The 25,791-nt window shown below is 43.3% G+C and overlaps 1 protein-coding gene across 2 annotated transcripts in view; it reads left to right on the top strand.

Annotated features, from left to right (window-relative positions):
- The window catches only part of TMTC3 (transmembrane O-mannosyltransferase targeting cadherins 3), a 150,432-nt gene that overhangs the window by 79,075 nt on the left and 45,566 nt on the right, over positions 1 to 25,791 (top strand). For both annotated transcript variants that reach the window (XM_077265452.1, XM_077265453.1), the window contains exons 5-9: positions 3,286 to 3,401; positions 5,822 to 5,994; positions 7,529 to 7,781; positions 18,483 to 18,631; positions 25,160 to 25,283. In XM_077265452.1, coding sequence (XP_077121567.1) covers positions 3,286 to 3,401; positions 5,822 to 5,994; positions 7,529 to 7,781; positions 18,483 to 18,631; positions 25,160 to 25,283 — 815 coding nt within the window. The remainder of the gene's footprint in view (positions 1 to 3,285; positions 3,402 to 5,821; positions 5,995 to 7,528; positions 7,782 to 18,482; positions 18,632 to 25,159; positions 25,284 to 25,791) is intronic.

Below are 25,791 nucleotides of genomic sequence, written 5' to 3'. Positions count from 1 at the left end.
TCGGAGCAGACGCTCTGGTTCAGAACTTGGCCCAGTTCCAGCTTCTGTACATTTTTCCATCTCTCCCCCTGTTATCCAGAGTGGTGAGGAAGATCAAGCAAGATGGAGTTCCAACCATCTTAATCGCACCGGTCTGGCCCAGACGTACATGGTACGCCGACGTACAACTTTCAGCAGACGCCCCCTGGCGCCTCCCCGACCACCCGGATCTTCTATCACAAGGCCTGCTCTACCACCAGAACTCAGGGGCTCTCAATTTGACGGCGTGGCCCTTGAAACCTGGGTTCTAACCCAGGCAGGGCTCTCGACGGACGTCATTAGGACCATGATCAGGGCACGGAAGCCAACCTCTGCCAAGTTCTATGACCGTACCTGGAAAGTTCTCTTTACATGGTGCGAATATAGCGGCCAGACCCAATTCCCTTCTTCCCTCCCCAAACTACCTGGTTTTTCTCCAATCGGGTCTGGAGGCCAGGCTGTCCCTGGGCTCACCTAAGAGCCAGGTGTCAGCCCTCTCAGTGCTTTTTTACAAAGGCGCATTGCTGCCAAGCCGCGAGTAAGGACTTTTCTTCAGGGGGTTTCCCGATTGGTTCCCCCCTACAGACGACCACTAGAAACGTGGGACCTTAACCTGGTCCTGACAGCATTGCAGGAACCACCCTTCGAACACCTTGAGTTCCCGCTCCGCCTTCTCTCCCAGAAGGTGTTTTTTTCCTAGTGTCAATCTTCTCGCTACGCAGGGTGTCTGAACTGACAGCACTCCCCTGCAGACGGCTCTTCCTGGTTTTTCACCAGGACAAGGTAGTTCTCTGTACGGTCCCATCCTTCCTTCCGAAGGTTGTGTCCAACTTCCACCTCAATGAGGAAATTTCTCTGCCTTCCCTTTGTCCGGTCCCGGTTCATAGAGTGGAGAAGGCTCTGCATGCGCTTGACCTTGTCAGGGCATTGCGTATATATGTGTCTAGGACTGCGGCCTTCTGGAGGTTTGATCCCTTTTCCTTCTTCCGGAAGGCGGCCGCAAGGGTCTGCCAGCTTCCAAAGCTACCCTTGCCAGGAAGATCACATCCACCATACAAGAGGCCTACCGCCTTAAGAATTCTCTTCCAACCGGTATTACGGCACACTCTACACGGGCGGTAGGGGACTCCTGGGCCGTTCGGCTCCAGGCTTCGGCACAACAGGTGTGTAAGGTGGCCACGTGGTCTAGCCCACACTCATTTACTAAACACTACAGGGTTCATACCCAGTCCTCAGCGGAGCGAGCCTGGGTAGATGTGTTCTGCAGGCGGCGGTGCCCCAAGTATAGGGGCCTGTCTGCACAATATTCGTCCATTGCTTCCCACCCAGGGACTGCTTTGGGACGTCCCATGGTCCTGTGTCCCCCAATGAGGCGACAGAGTAAAGGAGATTTTTGTGTACTCACTGTAAAATCTTTCTCTTAGCCTCTAATTGGGGGACACAGCTCCCACCCTGTTGCCCTTTTCGGGCCGTTGTTACTGTTGAGTTCTCATATTGTTCTCTGAGCTCGTACATAGTGGCCTTCTTATAGGCATGTCTATGTTATTCATGTTACTTTCCTCCTACTGCTTTTGCACAAAATTGGAGAAGGCTGACGCCGTCCAGGGTTGTATACTGCAGAGGAGGAGCCACGGTTAATCTTTTTCAGATTATGCATAGTGTCGCCTCCTAGTGGACAGCAGCATAACACCCATGGTCCTGTGTCCCCCCAATTAGAGGCTAAGACAGAGATTTTACGGTGAGTACACAAAAATCTCATATTTTTTTATTTTTTGTGTGCGCGAAATAAAACACTTCTCTGCCTTTTTTTAAGCGATATTATATCTCTAAAGGAAAAATCGGCTGTGATCTCATATTGTCCTTACTGTATACTCTTTTGCTTCCTCCCGGTAGCTGTGGTACGATCAGACCATGTTTCTGCACAGCCATTACACATTACATAACAGGGAAACATGTTTAATATTCTCTCAGCACAAGAAAAGTATAACAGTAGCACCAATCAATAGGATATAATTATCAAAGCAGGGTGTGATTAATAATAAAATAAAAATTAACTTTTAATAAATATTATTTAAAAATGGTAACCATTAGTAACCAAACAAAAAAGGGACTCACAAGAAAAAACATCCATAGGATTGCCTATATAAAACACAAACCCCCGAGATATAGAGAGTATATAATAAAAAGATCTCCGTCTTCGGGGAACCAGATCTCTCACCACATGAGATCTTTAGGTATACAATACCCTTCAGTCCTATATTCCATATCAGCAATATACCCAAATTGCAGGAATCACGACTGAAATATAAATTGGAACGATCTCACCTCTTTCTTTTTCCTTCAGTATGGATGAGATCACCTCGTGTGTCAACTCATCAGGGGAAAAGAAGGGATACAAAAAGAAACCTCCCCAACTTTCTAGGAGGATTTAGCTTCTTTGTACCCCGCAGCTAAATCCTCCTAGAAAGTTGGGGAGGTTTCTTTTTGTATCCCTTCTTTTCCCCTGATGAGTTGACACACGAAACGCGTAGGGAAATGCATGGTCTATTTTGGGGTTGATCTTTTCATTGGCAGCGTGGGTTAGTGTGTGGCGAAAATTGCCCCCCCCCTCGGATACAGTGCCAATGCCAGGTGATCTCATCCATACTGAAGGAAAAAGAAAGAGGTGAGATCGTTCCAATTTATATTTCGGTCGTGATTCCTGCAATTTGGGTATATTGCTGATATGGAATATAGGACTGAAGGGTATTGTATACCTAAAGATCTCATGTGGTGAGAGATCTGGTTCCCCGAAGACGGAGATCTTTTGATTATATACTCACTATATCTCGGAGGTTTGTGTTTTATATAGGCAATCCTATGGATGTTTTTTCTTGTGAGTCCCTTTTTTGTTTGGTTACTAATGGTTACCATTTTTAAATAATATTTATTAAAAGTTAATTTTTATTGTATTATTAATCACACCCTGCTTTGATAATTATATTCTCTCAGCACAAGAACATTTTTTTAATCACATCCAATGTGGAACCTTTATATTATTCAGAGATCTATTAATTAAAATGTTGATTGAAATTAACTTTGTTCCTGGGAAAACCCCTTTAAATGTTCCTTCGGAGTGTTCCATTTTGAGATCAGATTGCGCTCTTGCTGTAAGGAAGGTCACTGCCAGTATCAGTAATTCTGCTTGCGAGCCTGTGTTTACCCAGCATATTCTTTCTTTGCACTGGCATGGACAGTGAAACTCTATCGTTCCTTCTGTTTTCATAGTGTGGACTCCAATTGCTGCTGCTGTGTTCCTTGTTGCGGTTGCAACTCTGTGCAAAGAGCAAGGGATTACTGTTGTTGGGATTTGTTGTGTCTATGAAGTCTTCATTGCTCAAGGGGTAAGAAGCTTTGATTTATTTACTTTTACAGGGCGAAAAAATGTGAAATGTCATCCGATTGTGTGTATAAAGTGAGCTCTCAGTGGGGGGGATGTTTACAGAGATTGGACCCCTCTTCCCTCTCATAATTAGGGCAGTAATGAGAAATACTGTATTTCGAGTGTAACGAAGCCCATGCAACTAAAATCCTATGTTCAGTTTTCAGACAGATTATACAGTTTACATGGGTAATCTAGAATCATTGCATGTGTTCCTTGTTTTGTAGCTGTCTAGAGTTTGTCTGGACGATAATATATTCTGTAACTCAGGATCAGTAAAGAAATGCATACCCACAGAAGGGGGCAAAACTGTTCCCCGTGCATGTAGTTATTTTCTAGTTATGCCTTTAGGCGTTCCATATTTTCCATAGATTTGGTTATTTTCAAGAACCTTCTTACCTGAACATGATTAAAGAGTTAAGTCACACTTCTACCCGAAGCAAGACTGTGCATGGTAAGACAGAAGGGGAAGGATACAAGGGGCACCCCTGAAACTTGCCCTGCGCCACACTCAGCTTCCTTGCATCCCTACACAAGTTCTTTCACCCCATGCAGCAATCACTATCCCTGTCTTAACATCCTGATTAGTGAGTCTAGCAGGAACGCTAGTCCTGCTCCAACATAAAGGTATAGAGGGGAAATGGACAGGGATAAAAGAAAACCACAATCATACAAAAATATTCCCAAACAATCGAGTGGGCTATGGGGAAGGAGAGGGTGAGGCAGGAATAGAAATTGGGAGACACACACGCAAACAAACTACACGCATATATCTCTTGCTGAAACCATTTCAAACGCCTGCTCCTTTCTCAGCTCACTCCTCCAGCTCCAAACCAGGTAGTTGCAAGCTATCACTAGCAACAAATGAAGCTTAGAGGAGAGTATTTTTAAACCAGAGGGAAGTGATGAACTCAGAACAGCTAAGACAAGCAGGACTAATTAACCCTTGCAAGAACAGAGCAAGAAAAATCTGAACTCCTAATAGGAAGGAGAAGCAGTTCTAACCAGCACAGATGTACATGTAAACAGACGCCGCAATCTTCTGGCCCCACTTTGTCGTGGCATCCCCGTGACAGGTTATTTCCATAAGTTAAATTTGGAAAGTTTCTGTAAAAAAAAAAAAAAGCAATGTACTCATTAAAATCTGGCCTAGATCTGCCCAAATATTTGCTTTTTTAATTTTGTTTACCTCTTGTCGCCAAGAGGACTGCAGCGACGGCTTAACATTGCGCTACGGCTGCCCAGGATTGCTGGAGCCTGATGTTAGCTCCTGAACATGGCCAGCTTCACTTCCACAGCACTTCCTGTGCTGCTGAGGCAAAACTGAGGCATTCACTCATGATTAATTGATGTCAATAAAGAAGCCAGGAGGCTGGAGAGCAGTGCGCATCTGAATAAAGATGGGACCAACCCTTTAAAAAACGCCTGTCCCAAGGGCAGAACTTCCTATGTTAGACTGAAGTTCAGATACGAAAAGCATCTCTGTGGAGGTCACGTTACATCCATATATTACATAAACAGCCCGTAGAGGTCAATGGGTTCTGTGTAATGCTTCTCTGGTGGTGCAGATAAAATGAATACTGATTTATGTTCTGTTGTTCTGTGTGGAGGAACTGGTGGAGGGTCCCTGTAGTTGTACAAGCTCTTACTACTTGTAACAGAAATTACCCAAAGCAAGGCCCAGTATCTGGACTCAGTCTGTTGAGGGAATAATTGGGACTTTCCCCATAGCCTGACCAATCTGTATTAGGAAGAATTGGGACTATCGCATATCCTGACCAGTCTGTATTGAGTAGAACCTGGTCTCTCGCATAGCCTGACCAGTCTGTATTAGGAAGAATGGGGTCTCTCGCATAGCCTGACCAGTCTGTAGTGAGTAGAAACTGGTCTCTTGCATAGCCTGACCAGTCTGTAGTAGGAAGAATGGGGTCTCTCTCATAGCCTGACCAGTCTGTAGTGAGTAGAAACTGGTCTCTTGCATAGCCTGACCAGTCTGTAGTAGGAAGAATGGGGTCTCTCTCATAGCCTGACCAGTCTGTATTGAGTAGAAACTGGCCTCTCGCATAGCCTGACCAGTCTGTATTGAGTAGAAACTGGCCTCTCGCATAGCCTGACCAGTCTGTAGTAGGAAGAATCGGGTCTCTTGCATAGCCTGACCAGTCTGTAGTGAGAAGGATCGGAACTCTCGCATATCCTGAAGAGTCTTCCCTCAAATAGCCTGAGCAGTCTGGCCAGCAATGACTGAAAGCCAGCTCAGCAGATTAACCATATATCTACAGGTTAATAGTGTTATTGGACATGAGCAGTTACCATTCAATCCATTGTGTGCTTTGTTTAACCACGAATGTTTGTGCTTATACGGTGTATATGCTCTCTTTGCAGTATACATTACCACTGTTATGGGACACGGCTGTCCAGATACTGTTGGGTAAAGGCAGCATACCATATTCCTTACTTCAGACGTTGCTAAAACTTGTGGTTTTGATGTTCAGCACTTTGCTGCTGGTTGTCATTCGTGTACAGGTCATCCAGTCGCAGCTTCCTGTCTTCACCAGGTAAGAAGTCTGAAGTTCTCACTGGAGCATATTTTAGAGAATGTTCGGTTAGAAGGCTCTCCTTATAAAGAATTATCAACGTAGGAAAGAACAGTCCTGCAACTTTCTAATATACTCCAGCTCTCTCCGTTTTCATGCTATTTTATTTGTCAGTGAATGATGACCATTTCATTTACATTCACAGGTTGCTCATTTTTATATAGTTCTCTGTTTAGGGGAGTCTGTCAGCACACAACGACTGTTCAAACCAAGCATGGGTTCTCAATGCACCCTTGGCGTGACCGAGCAGTTCAGCGCACCTTCCCACCTACTTGATTTTTCATGGAAAAGTAGGAGGGAAAATGCACAGAGCTTCCACACCATGACTCGCATTGTTGCCTGTGCTTGGTTTGAACAGTCATTTTGTGCTGTCAGACTCCCTTTATATACATTCAGTTGTATCCAGTATAGGCAGTGTTTTGTGATCTAAATTATTAGTAATAAAAATAATAAAATTATTTATCAGAACGCTAACATTATGCTCCAACAGGGCGGATCTGCACTGGATAGTGTACAGTTATTGTTCCCGCTTCATCCTTCTGTTGGTTGAGAAGTGGTAATTATCGTTACCACGCTGCCTGGCATCCTTCCTGAAAGTATGGCTACCACAGTCCTCTCCGTACTGGGGGCTTTCACAGCTCTGCTTACTATGCGGTTAGGTTTCTTCTGGTAGCCACACTATCAGTAAGCCAGCCTCGCAGCATGGTAACACTATTTATCTGCAGGTAAATGACATTCTTTATAATTGCCACCATCAGAGTTTGACAGCTGTGTTTAAAAGGAGTTGTACACTTTCCGAAAATCCCTGAACAACTGTGCAATACTCAGTCACTAAATCGACCGCTGTGCCTCCACTACTGCACTCAGTGCCTGATCACAGCTGCATAGCCCATGTCACGTGAACAGCACAGCAGCCAATCGCTGAGCTCAGTGGATCTGAGCGGGTAGTCAGTCTTTGCCACCATAGCTGCTGAGCTCAGTAATTGGCTGCCGCGTTGTTGACTTGATATCAGTACTGCAGGTGCTATCAGAAACTGGAAGCATTGACGAAGACTGTGTTGGACCCAGGGTAGGTGAGTAAAGCTCATTTTATTGTTTTATAGCTCTCCAGGGGTTTTCTAAAAGGAGACCATCCCTTTGAACCTTTAGTGCATGATGATGAGACACAGTGTTGACTACACGTGCCACAGCGAGGTGCATGCGACTAATAGTGTAAGCATTTTGGCGCCACTAACTGAAGGTGAAGTGGTTAACAGCAGCAAATGGAGCTTTGATATTAGAGGCTGATGTCAGCTGTGTAACACAGCTGGCGCCTGTCGGGTATGGTGCAGGCTACACTACTGAGGCCAGTGCATACATCCACACCCGGCAGGTGACATCCATGTACATCTGTTCTGTCTCCATGACTGCTAAAACTACAAGTTTTTGTGTTCACGTCCATTTCTGTTGCCCAGCTGCTGAACAGTCTGGACGTAATGCATTTCCTCTTTGCTAGGTTTGACAACCCCGCCGCCGTCAGCGCGACACCTGCGAGACAGCTGACTTTCAATTACCTCCTGCCCGTCAATGCCTGGCTCCTGCTAAATCCTTCTGAGCTCTGCTGCGACTGGACCATGGGAACTATTCCTCTAATTGAGAGTTTCATCGATGCCAGGAATTTGGCTACACTGTTATTTTTTTGTTTTCTCGGAAATTTGGTGATCTATAGCGTACGATATTCAGGTGATTCATCCAAAACTGTGCTAATGGTAAGTTTTATATGTATTTTCTTTTTCTTTTTTGAAATGATGAATGTGGATAAAATTCATAGCTGATTGCTAATCGTAGCACTTTTTCATAAAACTGGCAGACAGCCGCGAGCCACACACCATGAGCTTGCGAGCCACAGGTTTAGAGTATATGTTCCTGCAGAGCCAGATTACTCCTTTAATTGTAAGTGTGTGTTTTTAATAAAAAAGCAATAATCCACTCACAACCAAATTAAATTCAGTCCAATAACGCGTTCCTGATTTTATTTTATTTTTTTAAACACAGCCTCCAAAATGTATATGTATCCTAAAATGCCACCAATAACATTTGGCAATAGATGACCTCCCACACATATTTGTAAGAAAGTTATCGCTTTTCAACTAAAAATTAAGCTTTAACTTCTGAAAAAAAGCAATTCTGATTTATTTATTTTTTTAATTCATTTTGTCTCTCATAAAAGGGGGACAAAGTATCTAAAACTGCAGCTTGTCGTGTAAAAAATATGCTCTACACAGCGATATAAACTGTACTGAACCACAGAGTAAAGTTAGCGCCACATGTAAAGCTGAAAAACAATGGCTGGATCACGGTTTGTGTGTGGGTGTGTTTGTTTTTTCCCCTACTTTATAAAAACTTAGAGGTTGTACAAGTCTATATTTGTTTTTATTACCACAGTTAAAAAAACAAGCAGGTAGCTGTAAACTACAGTACTGCTCACCATTATTGGCACCCCTTCATTTTTTTCATAGACTTTACAATATCTTCAGAAATAAATGGAAATGTATCAGTTACATCCTCAGGATTTTTAAAATAGTGGTCCAAAGTAATAATAATAAAATAATCTTTTACAACTTACATGTTGCAATTTCAAAGAAGAAACAGAAAAAACAGCATGTGCAGCAATAAAGGCGCCCCTAATTAATACTTGGTTGCACATCTTTGTCATTGATGACAGCCTCCAAACATTTCTTGTAGCCATGTATAAGCTTCTTTCACTTCTCAGCTATTTTTTCCCACTCTTCCTTTGCAGTTTGTTCAAGCTTTTGAATGTTTGCAGGGTTCTTTTTCCCAATGGCAGATTCCAGCTCACCACAAAGATTTTCAATGAGATTGAGATTAGCACTCATTGCTGGCCATTTTAAAACAGTCCATGTGTGTTTTGGGTCATTTTCTTGCTGGAGAACCCATGATCTTCAACTCAAACCAAGTTTTCTTACACTGAGTTGGACATTTCGCTCTAAAATCTCTTAATTCTCTGATTTCATGATTCCTTTGATACAGTCAAGGCCTCCAGTACCATACACAGCATAGCAATCCCACAGCATTATGGATCCTCCACCATGCTTAACTTTTGGTAGGGTGTTCTTTTCCTTATAAGGTTCATTGCGCCGTCCTTTGCATTGCCAAAATACTCTTATTTTTGTTTCATCTGTCCACAGAACATTTTCTGACAACGATTGTGGTTTGTCAAGGTACTCTTTGGCTAAGTTCAGTTGTTGCTTTTTATTTCTTTTCTTGGCAAAGGTTTCTTTCTTGGCCTTCGCCTATAAATAGAGATTGGCGGACAACTCGATGTTTGGGTTCGGCCAAACAGTTGCAAAAAGTTCGGGTACCAGAACAGTACCCAAACCCGGTTCCCCATTCACTTCATGATAGCATGGAAAATACCGCTTTTGATCGGCGGTAAAATAATCACCGCCGGTCAGACAGCCACAGTTCCCTCCTAGTGAGCGGATGTAAACTTTATACCTCCAATAACAGCTGCGCACTCACGTTGTCAAAAGACAGAGTGAACGCGCAGATGTGGTCGGAGGTATAAAGTTTACCTCTTGGTCCCATTAGCCAATGCCTGCTGCTGCTAATCACAGCAAAAGCAGGAGCTGCTGATGAGAGTATTAATCAGCTGGCACTATAAATAAATAATTTTAAAAAATCTGACGTGGGTTCCCCTGTATTTTTGATAACCAACCAGGCAAAACTCACAGCTGAGGGCTGCAACCCTCAGCGGTCAGCTTCAGCAAGGCGGGTTATCAAGAGTAGAGGGGTCCCTACTCCGATTTCTTAAATTATTTAAATAAATATTGTAAAAAAAAACTTCGTCACGGGGTTCTCTTTCCCCCCCCCCCCCCCCCATTTTTGACAACCAGCCTTGCTGAAGCAGACAGCTGGGGACTGGTATTCTCAGGTGGCCCCCCCAGCTTAAAAATAGCAGCCTGCAGCCACCCAGAAAAGGCACATCTATTAGATGCGCCAGTTCTGGCGCTTTGCCTGGCTCTTTCCACTTGCCCTATAGCGGTGGCAAGTGGAGATCATATTTGTGGTGTTGATGTCACCTTTGTATGTCCGGTGACATTAAGCCCACGGATTAGTGATGGAGAGGCGTCTATAAGACACCTATCCATTAGTAATCCTATAGCTGTATTGTAAATAAAGACACAGCAAGTATAAAGTCCTTTATTTGAAATAAAGCAAAACACACTTTGTCATTTTTATTTAAAAATAACAAACACAGATATTCTCGCCTAACGCCCAATCCACCGAAGCCCTCATCTTCTGTAATAAAACTAAAATAAAAAAACATACACATACCTGTCTGTCGTTCTGTCCCACACCGTAATCCATGTCTGGGGATAAACAGTTTTCAACCTGAATGCTGCCTAGATGCGTCCAGGCGGAGAGCCACTGTTGAATGAGCTCCTGCAAGCACAGCATCAGTTACTAGCGGTAATGTCATCGAGGTTACTGGCAGTCACTGAGGCTGCATTCCCAGTTGGGCCAATGATCTGTGTTGACCTCGGTAAGAGCACCAATGGCACAGTGAGAAAAAGTCTCATGGTGCAGAGACAAGTTCACCGCCGTTCACCGGGAGAATTTCACTGCGGTGAGTTTGAACTGTGGTAAACTGGCCTTTGCACCGTTAGACTTTTTCTCACTAAGCTATCGGTGATCTCACTGACGTCACCGCTAGTCACTGAGGCTGCACTCATTTCCCATTGGTTTTCAGCTTGGACGATCGCATCTTGATACCGTCAAGGTTGAAAACTGTTTCTCCTTCAGACATGGATTATGACATGAGCCAGAACGACGGACAGTTGAGGGGAATATGGTTGTTTTTTAATTTGTTTTATTACAGGAGACCAGAGATTCAATGGAATTGGCGTTAGGTGAGTATAACTGTGCTTTGTTAGTTTTTAAAAAAAAAAAAGTAAAAACACCTTTTGTCTGATTTCAAATAAAGGACTTTATTCTGACTGTGTCTTTGCTTACCATACAACTATAAGATTACTTATGGAAAGGTGTCTTATAGACTCCTCTCTATTACTAATCTGGGGGCTTGATGTCACCCGACAATACAAATATTAACCCCACTTGGCAACCGCTACAGGGAAAGTGGGAAGAACCGGTAAGGGTATGTGCACAGGTTGCAGATTTGCCTGTGGAATTTTCTGCGCAGATTCTGCATCTCTTGGCAGAAAATGCAGGTAAAAATCCACGCGTTTTTGATGCGGATTGTCATGCGTATTTGTATGCGTTTTTGTAACCTAAATAAAGATCTTTTATTTAACAAAACGAAAGAATTGTAATGTCATTTCTTGTCCAACCCCTTCATTTACATACTCCATTTAAGAATAATGTTTACACACACAGATAGATATATCAATAGGTAGCTAGTTCTATAGAGCGATCTATCTATAGAACTAGCTATCTACATATAGATATATCTATCTATAGATATACCTATCCATCTATTTATAGATATATTGATAGATATATCTATAGATAGATAATACCAAGCCCGATGTTTAGTAATAAACATAATAAAATGGTACATAGAGAGTTAAATAAAGACATACACGCACACACAAAATCTGCGTTAGGCCAGTGTCACACTTGCGAGAAACTTGCACCAGTCTTTCGCCTCAGTTCCTGGCACTGCCGCCGCCACTAGGGACCGGAACTTTCAGATGCATAGAAAAACATGCAGCCGCGCACTCAGGTCTCGAGTGCCGGTGGCACTGCCGGATATTGAGGTGTGAGACTCGTGCGAGTTTGTCGCAAGTGTGACCCCAGCCTTAAATGCAATATCTGTTTAATTTAAAAAAGAAAATGGCGTGGTCTCCTGTGCAATTTTCTGCCCCAGAAAAGGAAAGCCAGCGACTGGGGTCGATGTTTATAGCCTGAGAAGGGGTTAATATCCATGGATCTTCCAGGCTATGAATATCAGCCTGCAGCTGTATATTTAGCCTTTACTGGCTTTTAAAATTGGGGGACCCCCCAAAAAAACGACATGGGGTCCCCTATAATTAATAGCCAGAAAAGGCTATGCAGACAGCTGCGGGCTGATAATTATAGACTAGGAAGGGATCATGGTTATTGGGCCCCCCGGCTACAAACACCAGCACACAGCCACCCCAGAAATGGCCCATCTCTAAGATGCGCCATTTCCGGCCCTTAGCCTCTCTCTTCCCACTGCCCTGTAGCGGTGGCATATGGGGTAATATTTGTGGGGTTGATGTCACCTTTGAATTGTAAGGTGACATCAAGCTGGCTTAGTAATGGAGAGGCGTCAATAAGACACCTATCCATTACTAATCCTATAGATGTTATATAACACACACAGCCATAATAAAGTATTTTAATTAAATAAAACACTACACAGTTTGCCATCTTTGTTAGGCCTAATTCCTGCGATGCCCTCGATCTCCTGCAAAAAATAAATAATAATAATAAACCACCACATATTTCCTTGTCTGATGTGGTCCATTTAATAACAAGTGTTCCACGACGATCTCCCCTATAGAGCTGTCATTTCATGAGATGTGAACGCTCTACAGGGCCTCCAGTGACACTGACAGGAGGCAATGATTCAATGAATTCATGCTCTCACTTTATGATGCGTGAGAATTTTCCCACGCAGCAGTGCCACAAGTGACATTATGAACTCTGCTGAACTCACGGCGGTGGATGGATACAGTGCGGAGGATTATCTCCTGTCATTGTTTCACCGGAGCCCGTCTATCGATGTGACCGCTCTCCACGGGAGATCATCGTGGGACACTCGTTATTAAATTGATTATGGCGCAACAGGGAGTATACTGTTGGTTTATTTTATTTTTTTTACAGGTGATCTAGCGCGTCCGGGACTAGGTGATTATTTACTGTATATGTGTTTTGTTTTGTTTTTTTACACTTGAACACAGTAGCCGGATGATGGGACTACTGTCCCATCATCTGGTAGCTGTCACTGTAGCAGGCATAGCCAGATGGGACTAGTAGTCCCATTGGACGATGCCTGCCTACATACAGACCCCCACACCGCCACGCACATCTTTTCCGCACACACAAGTCTCCACCCACACACACAGTCTCCGCCCACACACTCTTCCTCCTCCCGATCTGCAGCGTTTCTCGCACGCAACTCCGCAGCCAAACCGCAGATCTTTTTAAACCTGCGGATTTGCCTGACTCAGTGGTAGTCAGTGGGTGCAGAAACGCTGCAGATCTTCAAAAAGAATTGACATGCTGTGGAAAATAAAACGCTGCAAATCCGCGCTGATTTTTTCGCAGCATGTGGACAACAATTCTCAATTTCCCATTGACTAACATTGCTTGTGCACTACCCTGCAGATATAATGCAATTCCTCGCTTCCAGAAACGCACCAAAATCCGCAACGTGTGCACATAGCCTAAAAGAGCCAGAATTGGCTCATCTAATAGATGCAACTTTTCTGGGCAGCTGCGGGCTGCTATTTTTAGGCCGGAGGTGGCCAATATCCATGGCCCCTTACCAGCCTGAGAATACCAACCCCCAGCCGTCTAATTTAAGGGAACCTGTCACGAGTTTTTGAGCCTATGAACAAATGCCATTACCTTTAACTGCTCCTGTGGTGCATTCCACAAACATGTCTGCCAGCTCCTGACTCCCCGTGTATGCCCCCAAAAATACCATTTGATATGTTCCCGCGCTGTATGTAAATAAGAGTGGTCCGGTCCGATGGGCGTCTTTGCTGTGGCGTACGTCCCTCCTCTCTGCTCCTAATCACGTCCTCCTGCTTTGATTGATGTGATGCGTCATCCACATAGCAAGCCTAGAGCTCGCGCCTGCGTCCTGCAGGGATTTCTTCCGGGTCCAGTGCAGGCGCTGGTAAGCCTGCAGCGCTGTCAGTCAGATCGCTGATCTGACAGAGTGCTGTGCAAACTGTCAGATCAGCGATCTGTGATGTCCCCCCCTGGGACAAAGTAAAAAAGTAAAAAAAAAAAAATTCCACACGTGTAAAAAAAAAAAAAAAAATTCCTAAATAAAGAAAAAAAATATATATATTATTCCCACAAATACATTTCTTTATCTAAATAAAAAAAAAAACAATAAAAGTACACATATTTAGTATCGCCGCGTCCATAACGACCCAACCTATAAAACTGTCCCACTAGTTAACCCCTTCAGTGAACACCGTAAGAAAAAAAAAAAAAGAGCCAAAAAACAACGCTTTATTATCATACCGCTCAACAAAAAGTGGAATAACACGCGATCAAAAAGATGGATATAAATAACCATGGTACCGCTGAAAACGTCATCTTGTCCCGCAAAAAACAAGCCGCCATACAACATCATAAGGAAAAAAATAAAAAAGTTAGTCCTCAGAATAAAGCGATGCCAAAATAATTATTTTTTCTATAAAATAACTTTTATCGTATAAAAAGCGCCAAAACATAAAAAAAATATAAATGAGATATCGCTGTAATCGTACTGACCCGACGAATAAAACTGCTTTATCAATTTTACCAAACGTGGAATGGTATAAACGCCACCCCCAAAAGAAATTCATGAATAGCTGGTTTTTGGTCATTCTGCCTCACAAAAATCAGAATAAAAAGCGATCAAAAAATGTGCCCGAAAATGTTAACAATAAAAACGTCAACTTGTCCCGCAAAAAACAAGACCTCACATGACTCTGTGGACCAAAATATGGAAAAATTATAGGTCTCAAAATGTGGAGACACAAAAACTTTTTTGCTATAAAAAGCGTCTTTTAGTATGTGAAAGCTGCCAATCATAAACATCCGCTATAAAAAAAACGCTATAAAAGTAAATCATCACCCCCTTAGTTAGGGAAAAATAATAAAATAAAAAAAATGTATTTATTTCCATTTTCCCGTTAGGGTTAGGGTTAGGGTTGGGGCTAGGGTTGGAGCTAAAGTTAGGGTTAGGGTTGGGGCTAAAGTTAGGGTTAGGGTTGGGGCTAAAGTTAGGGTTAGGGTTTGGATTACATTTACGGTTGGGATTAGGGTTAGGGGTGTGTCAGGGTTAGGGGTGTGGTTATGGTTACCGTTGGGATTAGGGTTGGGGTGTGTTTGGATTAGGGTTTCAGGTAGAATTGGGGAGTTTCCACTGTTCAGGCACATCAGGGGCTCTCCAAACGCGACATGGCGTCCGATCTCAATTCCAGCCAATTCTGCGTTGAAAAAGTAAAACAGTCCTCCTTCCGAGCTCTCCCGTGCGCCCAAACAGGGGTTTACCCCAACATATGGGGTATCAGCGTACTCAGGACAAATTGGACAACAACTTTTGGGGTCCAAGTTCTCTTGTTATCCTTGGAAAAATAAAAATTTGGGGGGCTAAAAATCATTTTTGTGGGAAAAAAAAGATTTTTTATTTTCACGGCTCTGCGTTGTAAACTGTAGTGAAACACTTGGGGGTTCAAAGTTCTCACAACATATCTAGATAAGTTCCAATATGGGGCCACTTGTGGGGGGTTTGTACTGTTTGGGTACATCAGGGGCTCTGCAAATGCAACGTGACGCCTGCACACCAATCCATCTAAGTCTGCATTCCAAATGGCGCTCCTTCCCTTCCGAGCTGTGCCATGCGCCCAAACAGTGGTTCCCCCCCACATACGGGGTATCAGCGTACTCAGGACAAATTGGACAACAACTTTTGGGGTCCAATTTCTCCTGTTACCCTTGGGAAAATACAAAACTGGGGGCTAATAAATCATTTTTGTGAAAAATAAAAAAGAATTGTTATTTTCACGGCTCTGCGTTATAAACTGTAGTGAAACACTTGGGGGTTCAAAGCTCACAAAACACATCTAGATAAGTTCCTTAGGGGGTCTACTTTCCAAAATGGTGTCACAACAACTTTTGGGGTCCATTTTCTCCTGTTACCCTTGGTAAAATAAAACAAATTGGAGCTGAAATAAATTTTGTGTGAAAAAAAGTTAAATGTTGATTTTTATTTAAACATTCCAAAAATTCCTGTGAAACACCTGAAGGGTTAATAAACTTCTTGAATGTGGTTTTCAGCACCTTGAGGGGTGCAGTTTTTAGAATGGTGTCACACTTGGGTATTTTCTATCATGACTTAAAATGAGATGTGGTCCCTAAAAAAAAATGGTGTTGTAAAAATGAGAAATTGCTGGTCAACTTTTAACCCTTATAACTCCCTAACAAAAAAAAAATTTGGTTCCAAAATTGTGCTGATGTAAAGTAGACATGTGGGAAATGTTACTTATTAAGTATTTTGTGTGACATATCTCTGTGATTTAAGGGCATAAAAATTCAACATTGGAAAATTGCAAAATTTTCGCCAAATTTCCATTTTTTTCACAAATGAACGCAAGTTATATCGAATAAATTTTACCACTATCATGAAGTACAATATGTCACGAGAAAACAATGTCAGAATCGCCAAGATCCGTTTAAGCGTTCCAGAGTTATAACCTCATAAAGAGACAGTGGTCAGAATTGTAAAAATTGGCCCGGTCATTAACGTGCAAACCACCCTCTGGGCTTAAGGGGTTAATGTAAAGGGTGCCAATACCAGGGTGACAGCAAGCTTTAGGTTTTTTGATCTTTCCCTCCCATTGTTTTTGTTTTAAATTATTGTTTATCATTTGCTGTTTTGTATTTAACACGAGTTCTCTATACCAAAAAAAAAAATGTTTCACATGGTTGATTTTTTTGAGGAGATATGAAACATTATGTACTTATGGGTGCCAAAAACGATGAGCAGGACTGTACCTGCCTATTCTTCCTAGGACAGATCTCTGCCGGCACAGAATGGTCACTGACCGCTCTTGCAGACGATCATGCTGCTTCCACCGACGTCGCATCAACAGAGCAACAACCTCTGACAGGGTGTGACAGCTTTTGTCAAAACTAGTGGAAACCAGCTGCCAATCAGTATGATGTTGGCAGTCACCACCCGTCAACAGAGCAGCCAGGAAGAACAACGGCTCTGTCGACGTGGAGCAGTTAAATCGAAGGTAAGGTCAGTTAGTGATAGCTCGGAGTCGGTGCCGGATTGAACAAGCAGTTAGTTGCTAACCTGTTGGCAACCACCTGCCTGTTAGTGTTTGGCTCATAAGAAAAAAAATTATAACTTAGTCCATTTCCACCAGACATCACCGCTGCAGCCAATCACTCAGCTCAGCAGCTTGTCCAATATACATGAGCAGAGTCACTGAGTTCAGTGCTTGGCTGCATCAGTGATGTGTAGTGGAGAGCGTGCCCTGGACTCAAGGAGAGGGAATACCTACTTTTTGTTATTTTAGGTGTATAAAAGTTTGTGCAGTATTTTTTTCTTGAAGTAGTATACCTCTGTAAGGGTATAATAGAACAGGACCTTAAGGTGTTAATACCTAAAAGAGGTTTTATGCTACTATTGTTGTCATGTGCTCACTGATCGGCGGCAGTTCATCAACATTCTGTCAGTGGACGTCTGCTCTGATAAAATAGTAAAGGCTGCATCGGTCACATGAAACAACAATGTCACGACACCCACTGGGAACAGCGCTGACATCGCTAGAATAATGTTGCTGCGGGAGGTGGGTGTACATTGTATTTATTTTATATGAGGCATTGAATTGTTGCATGAGAGGTTGTCCATTAGTGGGATCCCTTTTTAATAAAATTTGTTCGTACATCGCTATTTTTAAAGGGAATCTGTGAGCAGTTCTTTGCTATGTAATCTGCAGACCGCCTGCTGTAAAGGTTAAAACACAGATTTCAGTGATACCTCTGTTATCAAGCTCTGTGGTTTATTTGCTTGCAATGATTGTTTTAGAACCAAGAGCTTATCATTGCTGGGACACAGCAGTTCGGACATGTTAGTGTGACACGCCACTTCCTGTGATGGCTGCTTCACTGTCTATGGACACTGTATATACAGAGCCTGGTGTGGGCGGGGCTAGCTTCCTCAGCTCTGCTCTATTGCTAAATCTAAAAGCTCTGATTGTGTCGGAACGGCTGCACCCAGTAAACTAAGTGATACATCGTTGGATTCAGCTTCTCTTTGCCTACACCAGGCTGCTCTCAGATGAGGTAGCTAAAACCTGCTAACAGATTCTCTTTAAGCAGGTTGATTTCTGCCATAATCTGTGCTGAACCTATTAATAGTTGTATTGTAAACCCCCATTATGTAGAGTGGCAATACCTAGGAAAATGTTCCAGAGTGATACGGTATGTTCTGAGTGGGTGCAGCTTTCTCGCTATTTCCCATATTTGTTTTCCTCCTCATTAAGCACCTTTTATTGTCCTTTTTATGTCAGTCCAGAGGTGTCAAAATCCAGTGTGGGGAAATGGCTTTCCATGAGGTTACTTTTGCGGGTGTTGCCTGTTCCTGTAATTTGTTAGGTCTGGTTTTATCATTTTCTGTAAGCGAGACTCCACCATTTCATGTCCTTCTCCATTTCTCTCAGGGCCTGTGCCTAATGGTTCTGCCTTTTATTCCTGCCTCCAACCTTTTCTTCCCTGTTGGATTTGTGGTCGCAGAGAGAGTATTATATGTACCTAGCATGGGATTCTGCATCCTTGTAGCTCATGGCTGGAAGAAATTATCAAGTAAAAGGTAAGACATTTCAGAAAATGTCATTCTGTGGCCCCCTGTTGTGCCATTCACTCATTGTTTCCACCTTTTTAACAGTGTTTGGGGGGGAGGGTTTAACTATTAAGAGCTCTCTGCTCCATTACTTTATCCTATGTATGGATTTTCGACCCCCACATATATTGTTGTATTGTCTGAGAATAATATGTATGTTTTCCTCTACAAATTTGTAGGTCTTCTTAAGCTGAAACACATGTATTTTCTATTGTCCCCATTTGGCTTGTAACTTTTATAGCTTTTCAAATGGAAGAGCCCTATTTATTGATGTGCTTAGTGAGAGTGCCATACGTCCCTGAAAATTGATATATTTTTATTTTTTATAGATAGCAGCCAAGATAAGGCGCTCCAGCCCTTTTCTTTATTGGGAATACAAGAATTCTTACCATTAATTAAAATGCTGGCGCGCCTTATAGTGACCCCTGAAAATGTATCTTGAAATGAATAGAGTTGGCATCATCAATCCCCTTGTCGATAATTCTATGGTCACTGGATGAGTCTGAAAGTGAGAGAATTTCCAAAAGCTGGCCCCTTAGTCCCTTTCTGACCTTGTGACAAGTTATGATGGTTATGTCACAGAGGAGCCCGGAGGTAATACATACAAAACAGCATTTAAAGGTAAATGCACACGGTGTGGATTTTTTTGTATGGAGTACCTAAATTAATGAGATTTTCACAGTCTTATCTACGTGTTGCTGATATTTCTGCACAGAAATGTATCCGTGGAGTGCATTTTAAAATCCGCAGCGTGCAATTTCCTTTATGCAGACTTCACCCTTAATGCATAGGGTTTAATATTCCAACAACATGCAATACATGTGGGTTTTGATGCAGGAATCCACTACTTGATTAGGTACCTCAACTTTTTCATGGAGTCTTTACCATATAAGACTAGGTTCTCATGAGCAGGGCTGTAGAGTCAGTAAGCCAAACCTCCGATTCCTACTCCTCAATTTCCATGACTCCGACTTCACCAAAATGGGCTCCGACTTCGACTTCACAACTCCGACTCAACAACCCTGATAGGGCTGTGGAGTCGGTAAGCTAAACCTCCGACTCCTTAAATTCCATGACACTGACTCTGGCTTCACCAAAATGGGCTATGACTCCAACTCCACAGCCCTGCATGAGACATAACTATAGACCTCCCACGACAATATCCACAGTGGCATTTACGTCTGCGTACATCGTTACACATTTCTCTAACTGGGTCGCTGTGACCAGTGGGGTACCGCAGGGGTCGGTATTGGGACCTGTTCTCTTCAACATATTCATTAATGATCTGGTAGAAGGTTTACACAGTAAAATATTGATATTTGCAGATGATACAAAACTATGTAAAGCAGTTAATACAAGAGAAGATAGTATTCTGCTACAGATGGATCTGGATAAGTTGGAAACTTGGGCTGAAAGGTGGCAGATGAGGTTTAATAATGATAAATGTAAGGTTATACACATGGGAAGAAGGAATCAATATCACCATTACACACTGAACGGGAAACCACTGGGTAAATCTGACAGGGAGAAGGACTTGGGGATCCTAGTTAATGATAAACTTATCTGGAGCAGCCAGTGCCAGGCAGCAGCTGCCAAGGCAAACAGGATCATGGGGTGCATTAAAAGAGGTCTGGATACACATGATGAGAGCATTATACTGCCTCTGTACAAATCCCTAGTTAGACCGCACATGGAGTACTGTGTCCAGTTTTGGGCACCGGTGCTCAGGAAGGATATAATGGAACTAGAGAGAGTACAAAGGAGGGCAACAAAGTTAATAAAGGGGATGGGAGAACTACAATACCCAGATAGATTAGCGAAATTAGGATTATTTAGTCTAGAAAAAAGACGACTGAGGGGCGATCTAATAACCATGTATAAGTATATAAGGGGACAATACAAATATCTCGCTGAGGATCTATTTATACCAAGGAAGGTGACGGGCACAATGGGGCATTCTTTGCGTCTGGAGGAAAGAAGGTTTTTCCACCAACATAGAAGAGGATTCTTTACTGTTAGGGCAGTGAGAATCTGGAATTGCTTGCCTGAGGAGGTGGTGATGGCGAACTCAGTCGAGGAGTTCAAGAGAGGCCTGGATGTCTTCCTGGAGCAGAACAATATTGTATCATACAATTATTAGGTTCTATAGAAGGATGTAGATCTGGGGATTTATTATGATGGAATATAGGAATATAGGCTGAACTGGATGGACAAATGTCTTTTTTCGGCCTTACTAACTATGTTACTATGTTACTCTTTTCATTGCAAAAATGCCTGCTCGTCAGGTGAGATGATTTTCTAAGCATGCTTAAAAGTCATCGTTCTCGGCAGCACATCGTCCTGAGTAATTGGATTATGTGCCGTCGATAACATGACATTATATCCACACTGAACAGGCCATTAAACGACTGTCTAAATGGTCTCTTACCCTAAAAGAGGAAATGTGCAAATAATTGAGCATTTCTCTAGTGAATCAGCAAAACGGGCAGTGTCCTAGCATGGGCAGAAATGACTGCTCCGTTTTCACAGTAAAGCAATCTGGATTCTGTCTCCTGCATGTGTCGCTCCCTTTCTTGCCTCCTGTGGGTCGTATATACTACCGTATGTACACATGGCGCTTATGTCCTAGATCCATGGCTGTATGTGGGATGGGGTCTGCATGTAGCAATGTAAGGAAGCGTGACTGAGCAGCTCGTTGCATGACTGTGGTTACTTAGCGAATTAATGATAGATTTATATTGAGAAATTACCGGTCAGCGGGTGAAAAGGCTGAAATGTCTTCATTATAGCCAGGACTTTCTGTCTTGTCCCGGCCAGCTGTCTTACAAGGAGCTCCAAATTCAATTTGTAGACTTTTCTGTATAGAACTTTCTAATGCTAATTAATATAAATCAGTTATCGTAATGTAATCTGCTCAGAAGAACAATATTACATCCTGTCTGTTTTGTATCATTACTATATAGATAGCATAAACTAATTTCCTATTTTGATTAAAAATTAATCAGGCAGAACCGAGAACAGTAGACTGAGCAATGCATTTACACACTCCAGCCAGCAGCGCCTGCCGCCCCAGTCCTCCTGCTAAATGCTATGGTTCACCACTTACATGAATATTATTTCATCGGTTTCCTGTGTCCATCCTTTCAGCTGGAAACCGGTGTTTAAACTTTCAGAACACTTTGGTGATGAGCTCATTAAGCTTCATTTCTGATGCATTTTCGGTTATACGTTTTTATGTTAATTATTGAAGTCCGTTATGTGCAAAGTTCTGAAACCATGCAAAAACTTTTCTGTGGAAAATATAATGATTTCTTGGTATGTGCTGTCTCACCGGTCAGGGTTTGTCAATCTTCGACCTCTTTCAGACGTCCGTGTGTCCGGTACATTGTGGTGACAGTTTTCACACGTACCAGATACACGCTAACTGTTTATTAACAGCATAGCCGCAAAACGTCCTGCACACATGCATATGGATGACACACACGGATACAGTTAGCGCTGATCCCCGCTGCTGGGTGCTGATCACTTCTCTCATCATTCGCGGCTGCTCTGCCGGCGATCAGCATGAGCAGGGGAGAATGTTAAGTTACATTCAAGTGATAGCGACAGCAGGCAGCTGCTGATGGGAGCCCAGCACTGCCTCAGAAATACATACCTCATCCTCCTTTCTGTGGGGCTGCATTCAGGGATCTTCTGCGCAGGCACCGGCGAGTCACTGTGACCTCCTGTGTGCTTGCCGATAAGATGTTCTCCCCACTTCCTCCCTGCACAGGTATCGCTAGGAACCATGTGTACATGGCGATGACTATGTAGGGAGAGCACCTTATTTCTGCTCACCCGAGGTCACTGGAGCGGAAGTCGCCTGCGCAGAAGATCCCTGAGTGCAGTGCCCATAGAAAGGAGGATGAGGTATGTATTTCTGAGGGAGTGCAGGATTCCGGGCCGTAACTGCCGCTGATGGGAGGGGAGTTGTATTACAATAAAGACAGGGAGCAGGGATTTCTATAACCTTTCTCAGCAACAAGACCATAAATATGAGGCATACAGGTAGGACTAGTGTACCATTTCTATTACCTGTATGCCCATATTAATAGGTCATATATGTCCCATGGGTGACAGATTCCCTTTAAAGAAATTAACTTGCCTTCTCGTCCATGTTGTCATCTCAGTCCCAACCCCTTCCAAGCAGCAGGATTAGTCTATTACTGTCTCTCATCTGGTTTTATAGTTCTTTAACTTTAGGATCCATTCATTAGTGTTTACGCCAGTTTTCTGTAGTATAGCATAAAATAATAGCAAAAGTATTGCTCAACATGACTTAGTTTTCTGGTTTCACATTGCGTTTACAGCAGCCCGTTCAACACATACGGTAACGGGCTGCTGTAAACGCAAGTGCTGGTATGGCAGCGCTCTATCTGTGCTAGCAGTGACGGACCCGGAAACGCTGCAGCCCGCGTCTCGGGGTCCGTCACTCAATGACGGCACATGGCTAGCGCATGCCCATTGTGGGCGTGCGCTAGTGATGCGTCCGACATTGGAGTCAATGGCGGCGTTAACAGACTACGTTACACCGCGTTATGCCGCAGTGTAACGTAGGGTTCAACGCAATGTGAACCAGTCCTGACCGGCTCCATATAGTGAGTAGAGCATGGGCGGGATGCCGGTGTCAGTGCCTATCCACCTACTCTATCATATGGTTATGCTACTTTAGTGGGGTATGTCTGTCCCTGACTGAGTAACGTTTCTGGCGAGTCACATGAAGCCACATGCCTGAGAAGATGTGCTAAATTTATGAAAGGGAATGTGTCGCCAGGTTTTTGCTACCTCATCTGAGTAGCAGAATGTAGGAAGAGACCCTGATTCCAGTGATGTATCTCTTCAATTACTGGTGCTGAGTTTTTAGATGTAACGTAGTAGAGCTCAGAAAGCTAACCTTGCCCAATCGCAATACACCTGCATGTTAAACCGTGCCACTAGCTGCGCCCGATGACGCCGTTGTCACATGACCGCGGGGCACTGATATGTTGGCATAACAGCCTGGGGTCTGCTGGAGACCCCTGTGGTTGTCATTGCCGATCTGCTATGAGTGCTGCCCCATGGCCGACGTTTATAGCAGATGGTCAATTCTTCTACACAAGGCTAAAGCGATCAGATGACCACAGCGTCAAGCCTCCTATGGAAACTATTGAATCAAGCAAAATTAAAAAATCCTTAAATAATATAAAAGTTCTAATCACCCCCCCCTTTTTGCCCCATGCAAAATAAAGCGATAAATAAAAAATACACATATTTGATATCGCTGCGTTCAGAATCTCCCGATCTATCAAAGTACAAAAATAATTAATCCAATCGGTAAACGGCATAACAAGAAAAAAAAAAATTCAAAACTCCAGAATTTACGTTTTTTGGGTTGTCGCAACACTGCAATAACTGGTGATTTAAAGATCGTATCTACCCCGAAATCACAAAAAAAAACATCAGTTCGGCGTGAAAAGAATAAGCCCTCCCCCAGCCCCAGATCCCAAAAAATGAAGACGCTACAGGTCTCGTTAAATGGCGCCATTTTTTTTCCACCACTTAAATAAAACGGAACCTACCACCATAGAAGACAGTTTCAGAAAGAAAACCCCGCAGTTGTGTTGTGCATAGACGTGATTTGTGATTGCACAGTACATTGGCTCTGACACTAGGTGGGCCATGGGTTTGTGGCTTGTGTTGTTGTCACTGTCAGGCCTCGAGGACGTGTGCGGTGGGCCTGGAATGCAGGGTGCATGCCTTTCTACCCAGCGTGGTTGGTGTATGATTGCGACTTCCAGACGCTTGGACTGATCTCCGTTCTAGTTCCTGCTTCTGCTCAACTCCATTTGTTAATGTCTGATTGTGTTCCATATTGCTTCATTCCCTTTACACTTGGTTCATTCACAAAAAATAAAATATTAGCACCTTTATGTATGTTTCTACTTTCAGAGTGCATTTTGCCACCTAATCTGAGAGCAGCATGATTTTGGGTCAGATACCCTGATTCCAGCCATGTCATTTACTGGGTGGCTTGCTGTAGTTTTAATAAAATCACTGTTTTATCAGCAGCCTATTATCACTAGAGGACTAGTAAGCCTGCTGCCAGGTAGTTCTGCAGATTCATGTGATCATATAACCCCACCTCCAACACTGATTTGCTGCTTTCTGCCTATGCACAGGTTAGACAGTTGCCAATCAGGGGTGTGGATGGGGTTATACAGAGCTCAGCATTCAGAGAACTGGAAGATCTGCAACAGATGAAACCATGATTTTATCAAAACAGCAGCAAGCAGCTCAGTAAGTGACACATTGCTGGAATCGGGGTCTCTGCCCCTACATCATGCTACTCCTAGATTGGTAGCACAAACCTGCTGAGAGATTCCCTTTAAGCTTAGCCACAATGTTATTTGCAATTACATGCAGTAATAAAATAGCTGCGTTTTTTTACAGAATTTTTTATTTGTCTTTTGGTTCTGGCAGCAATAGGTTGAGAAAGCTATCCTGGATATTCTTGGCGTTGGTGCTGTTCACTCATTCTGTGAAGACCTTCAGCAGGAACTGGGACTGGAAATCGGAATACACTCTGTTTATGTCTGCCTTAAAGGTTAGTATATAGCTCCGGCTATACTAATATGTTATTGTACCCAAGACACAAATGACCGGCCTCATCGTAATCTGAGTCACTTAAGGTACCTTCACACTAGGCGACGCTGCAGCGATACAGACAACGATGCCGAAGTCCCCTGGTAACCAGGGTAAACATCGGGTTACTAAGCGCAGGGCCGCGCTTAGTAACCTGATGTTTACCCTGGTTACCATTGTAAAAGTAAAAAAAAAACCACATACTCACATTCCGGTGCCCGGCGTCCGCTTCCCTGCACTCCTCCTGCATCCTGTGTCAGCGCCGAACATCTCCGGCATCTCCCACAGAGCAGAGCGGTGACGTCACCGCTCTGCTTTACGGCCGGCACTTACACAGGATGCAGGAGGAGTGCAGGGAAGCGGACGCCGGGCACCGGAATGTGAGTATGTGGTTTTTTTTTTTTACATTTACAATGGTGGCGGCCCAGCGCTTAGTAACCGATGTTTACCCTGGTTACCAGTGAAGACAT

Source organism: Ranitomeya variabilis, chromosome 5, assembly GCF_051348905.1.
Source record: "Ranitomeya variabilis isolate aRanVar5 chromosome 5, aRanVar5.hap1, whole genome shotgun sequence".
Taxonomy (NCBI): Eukaryota; Metazoa; Chordata; class Amphibia; order Anura; family Dendrobatidae; genus Ranitomeya; species Ranitomeya variabilis.
The sequence above is the reverse complement of the archived record's forward strand: the minus strand, read 5'-3'. Positions and strand labels throughout refer to the sequence as shown.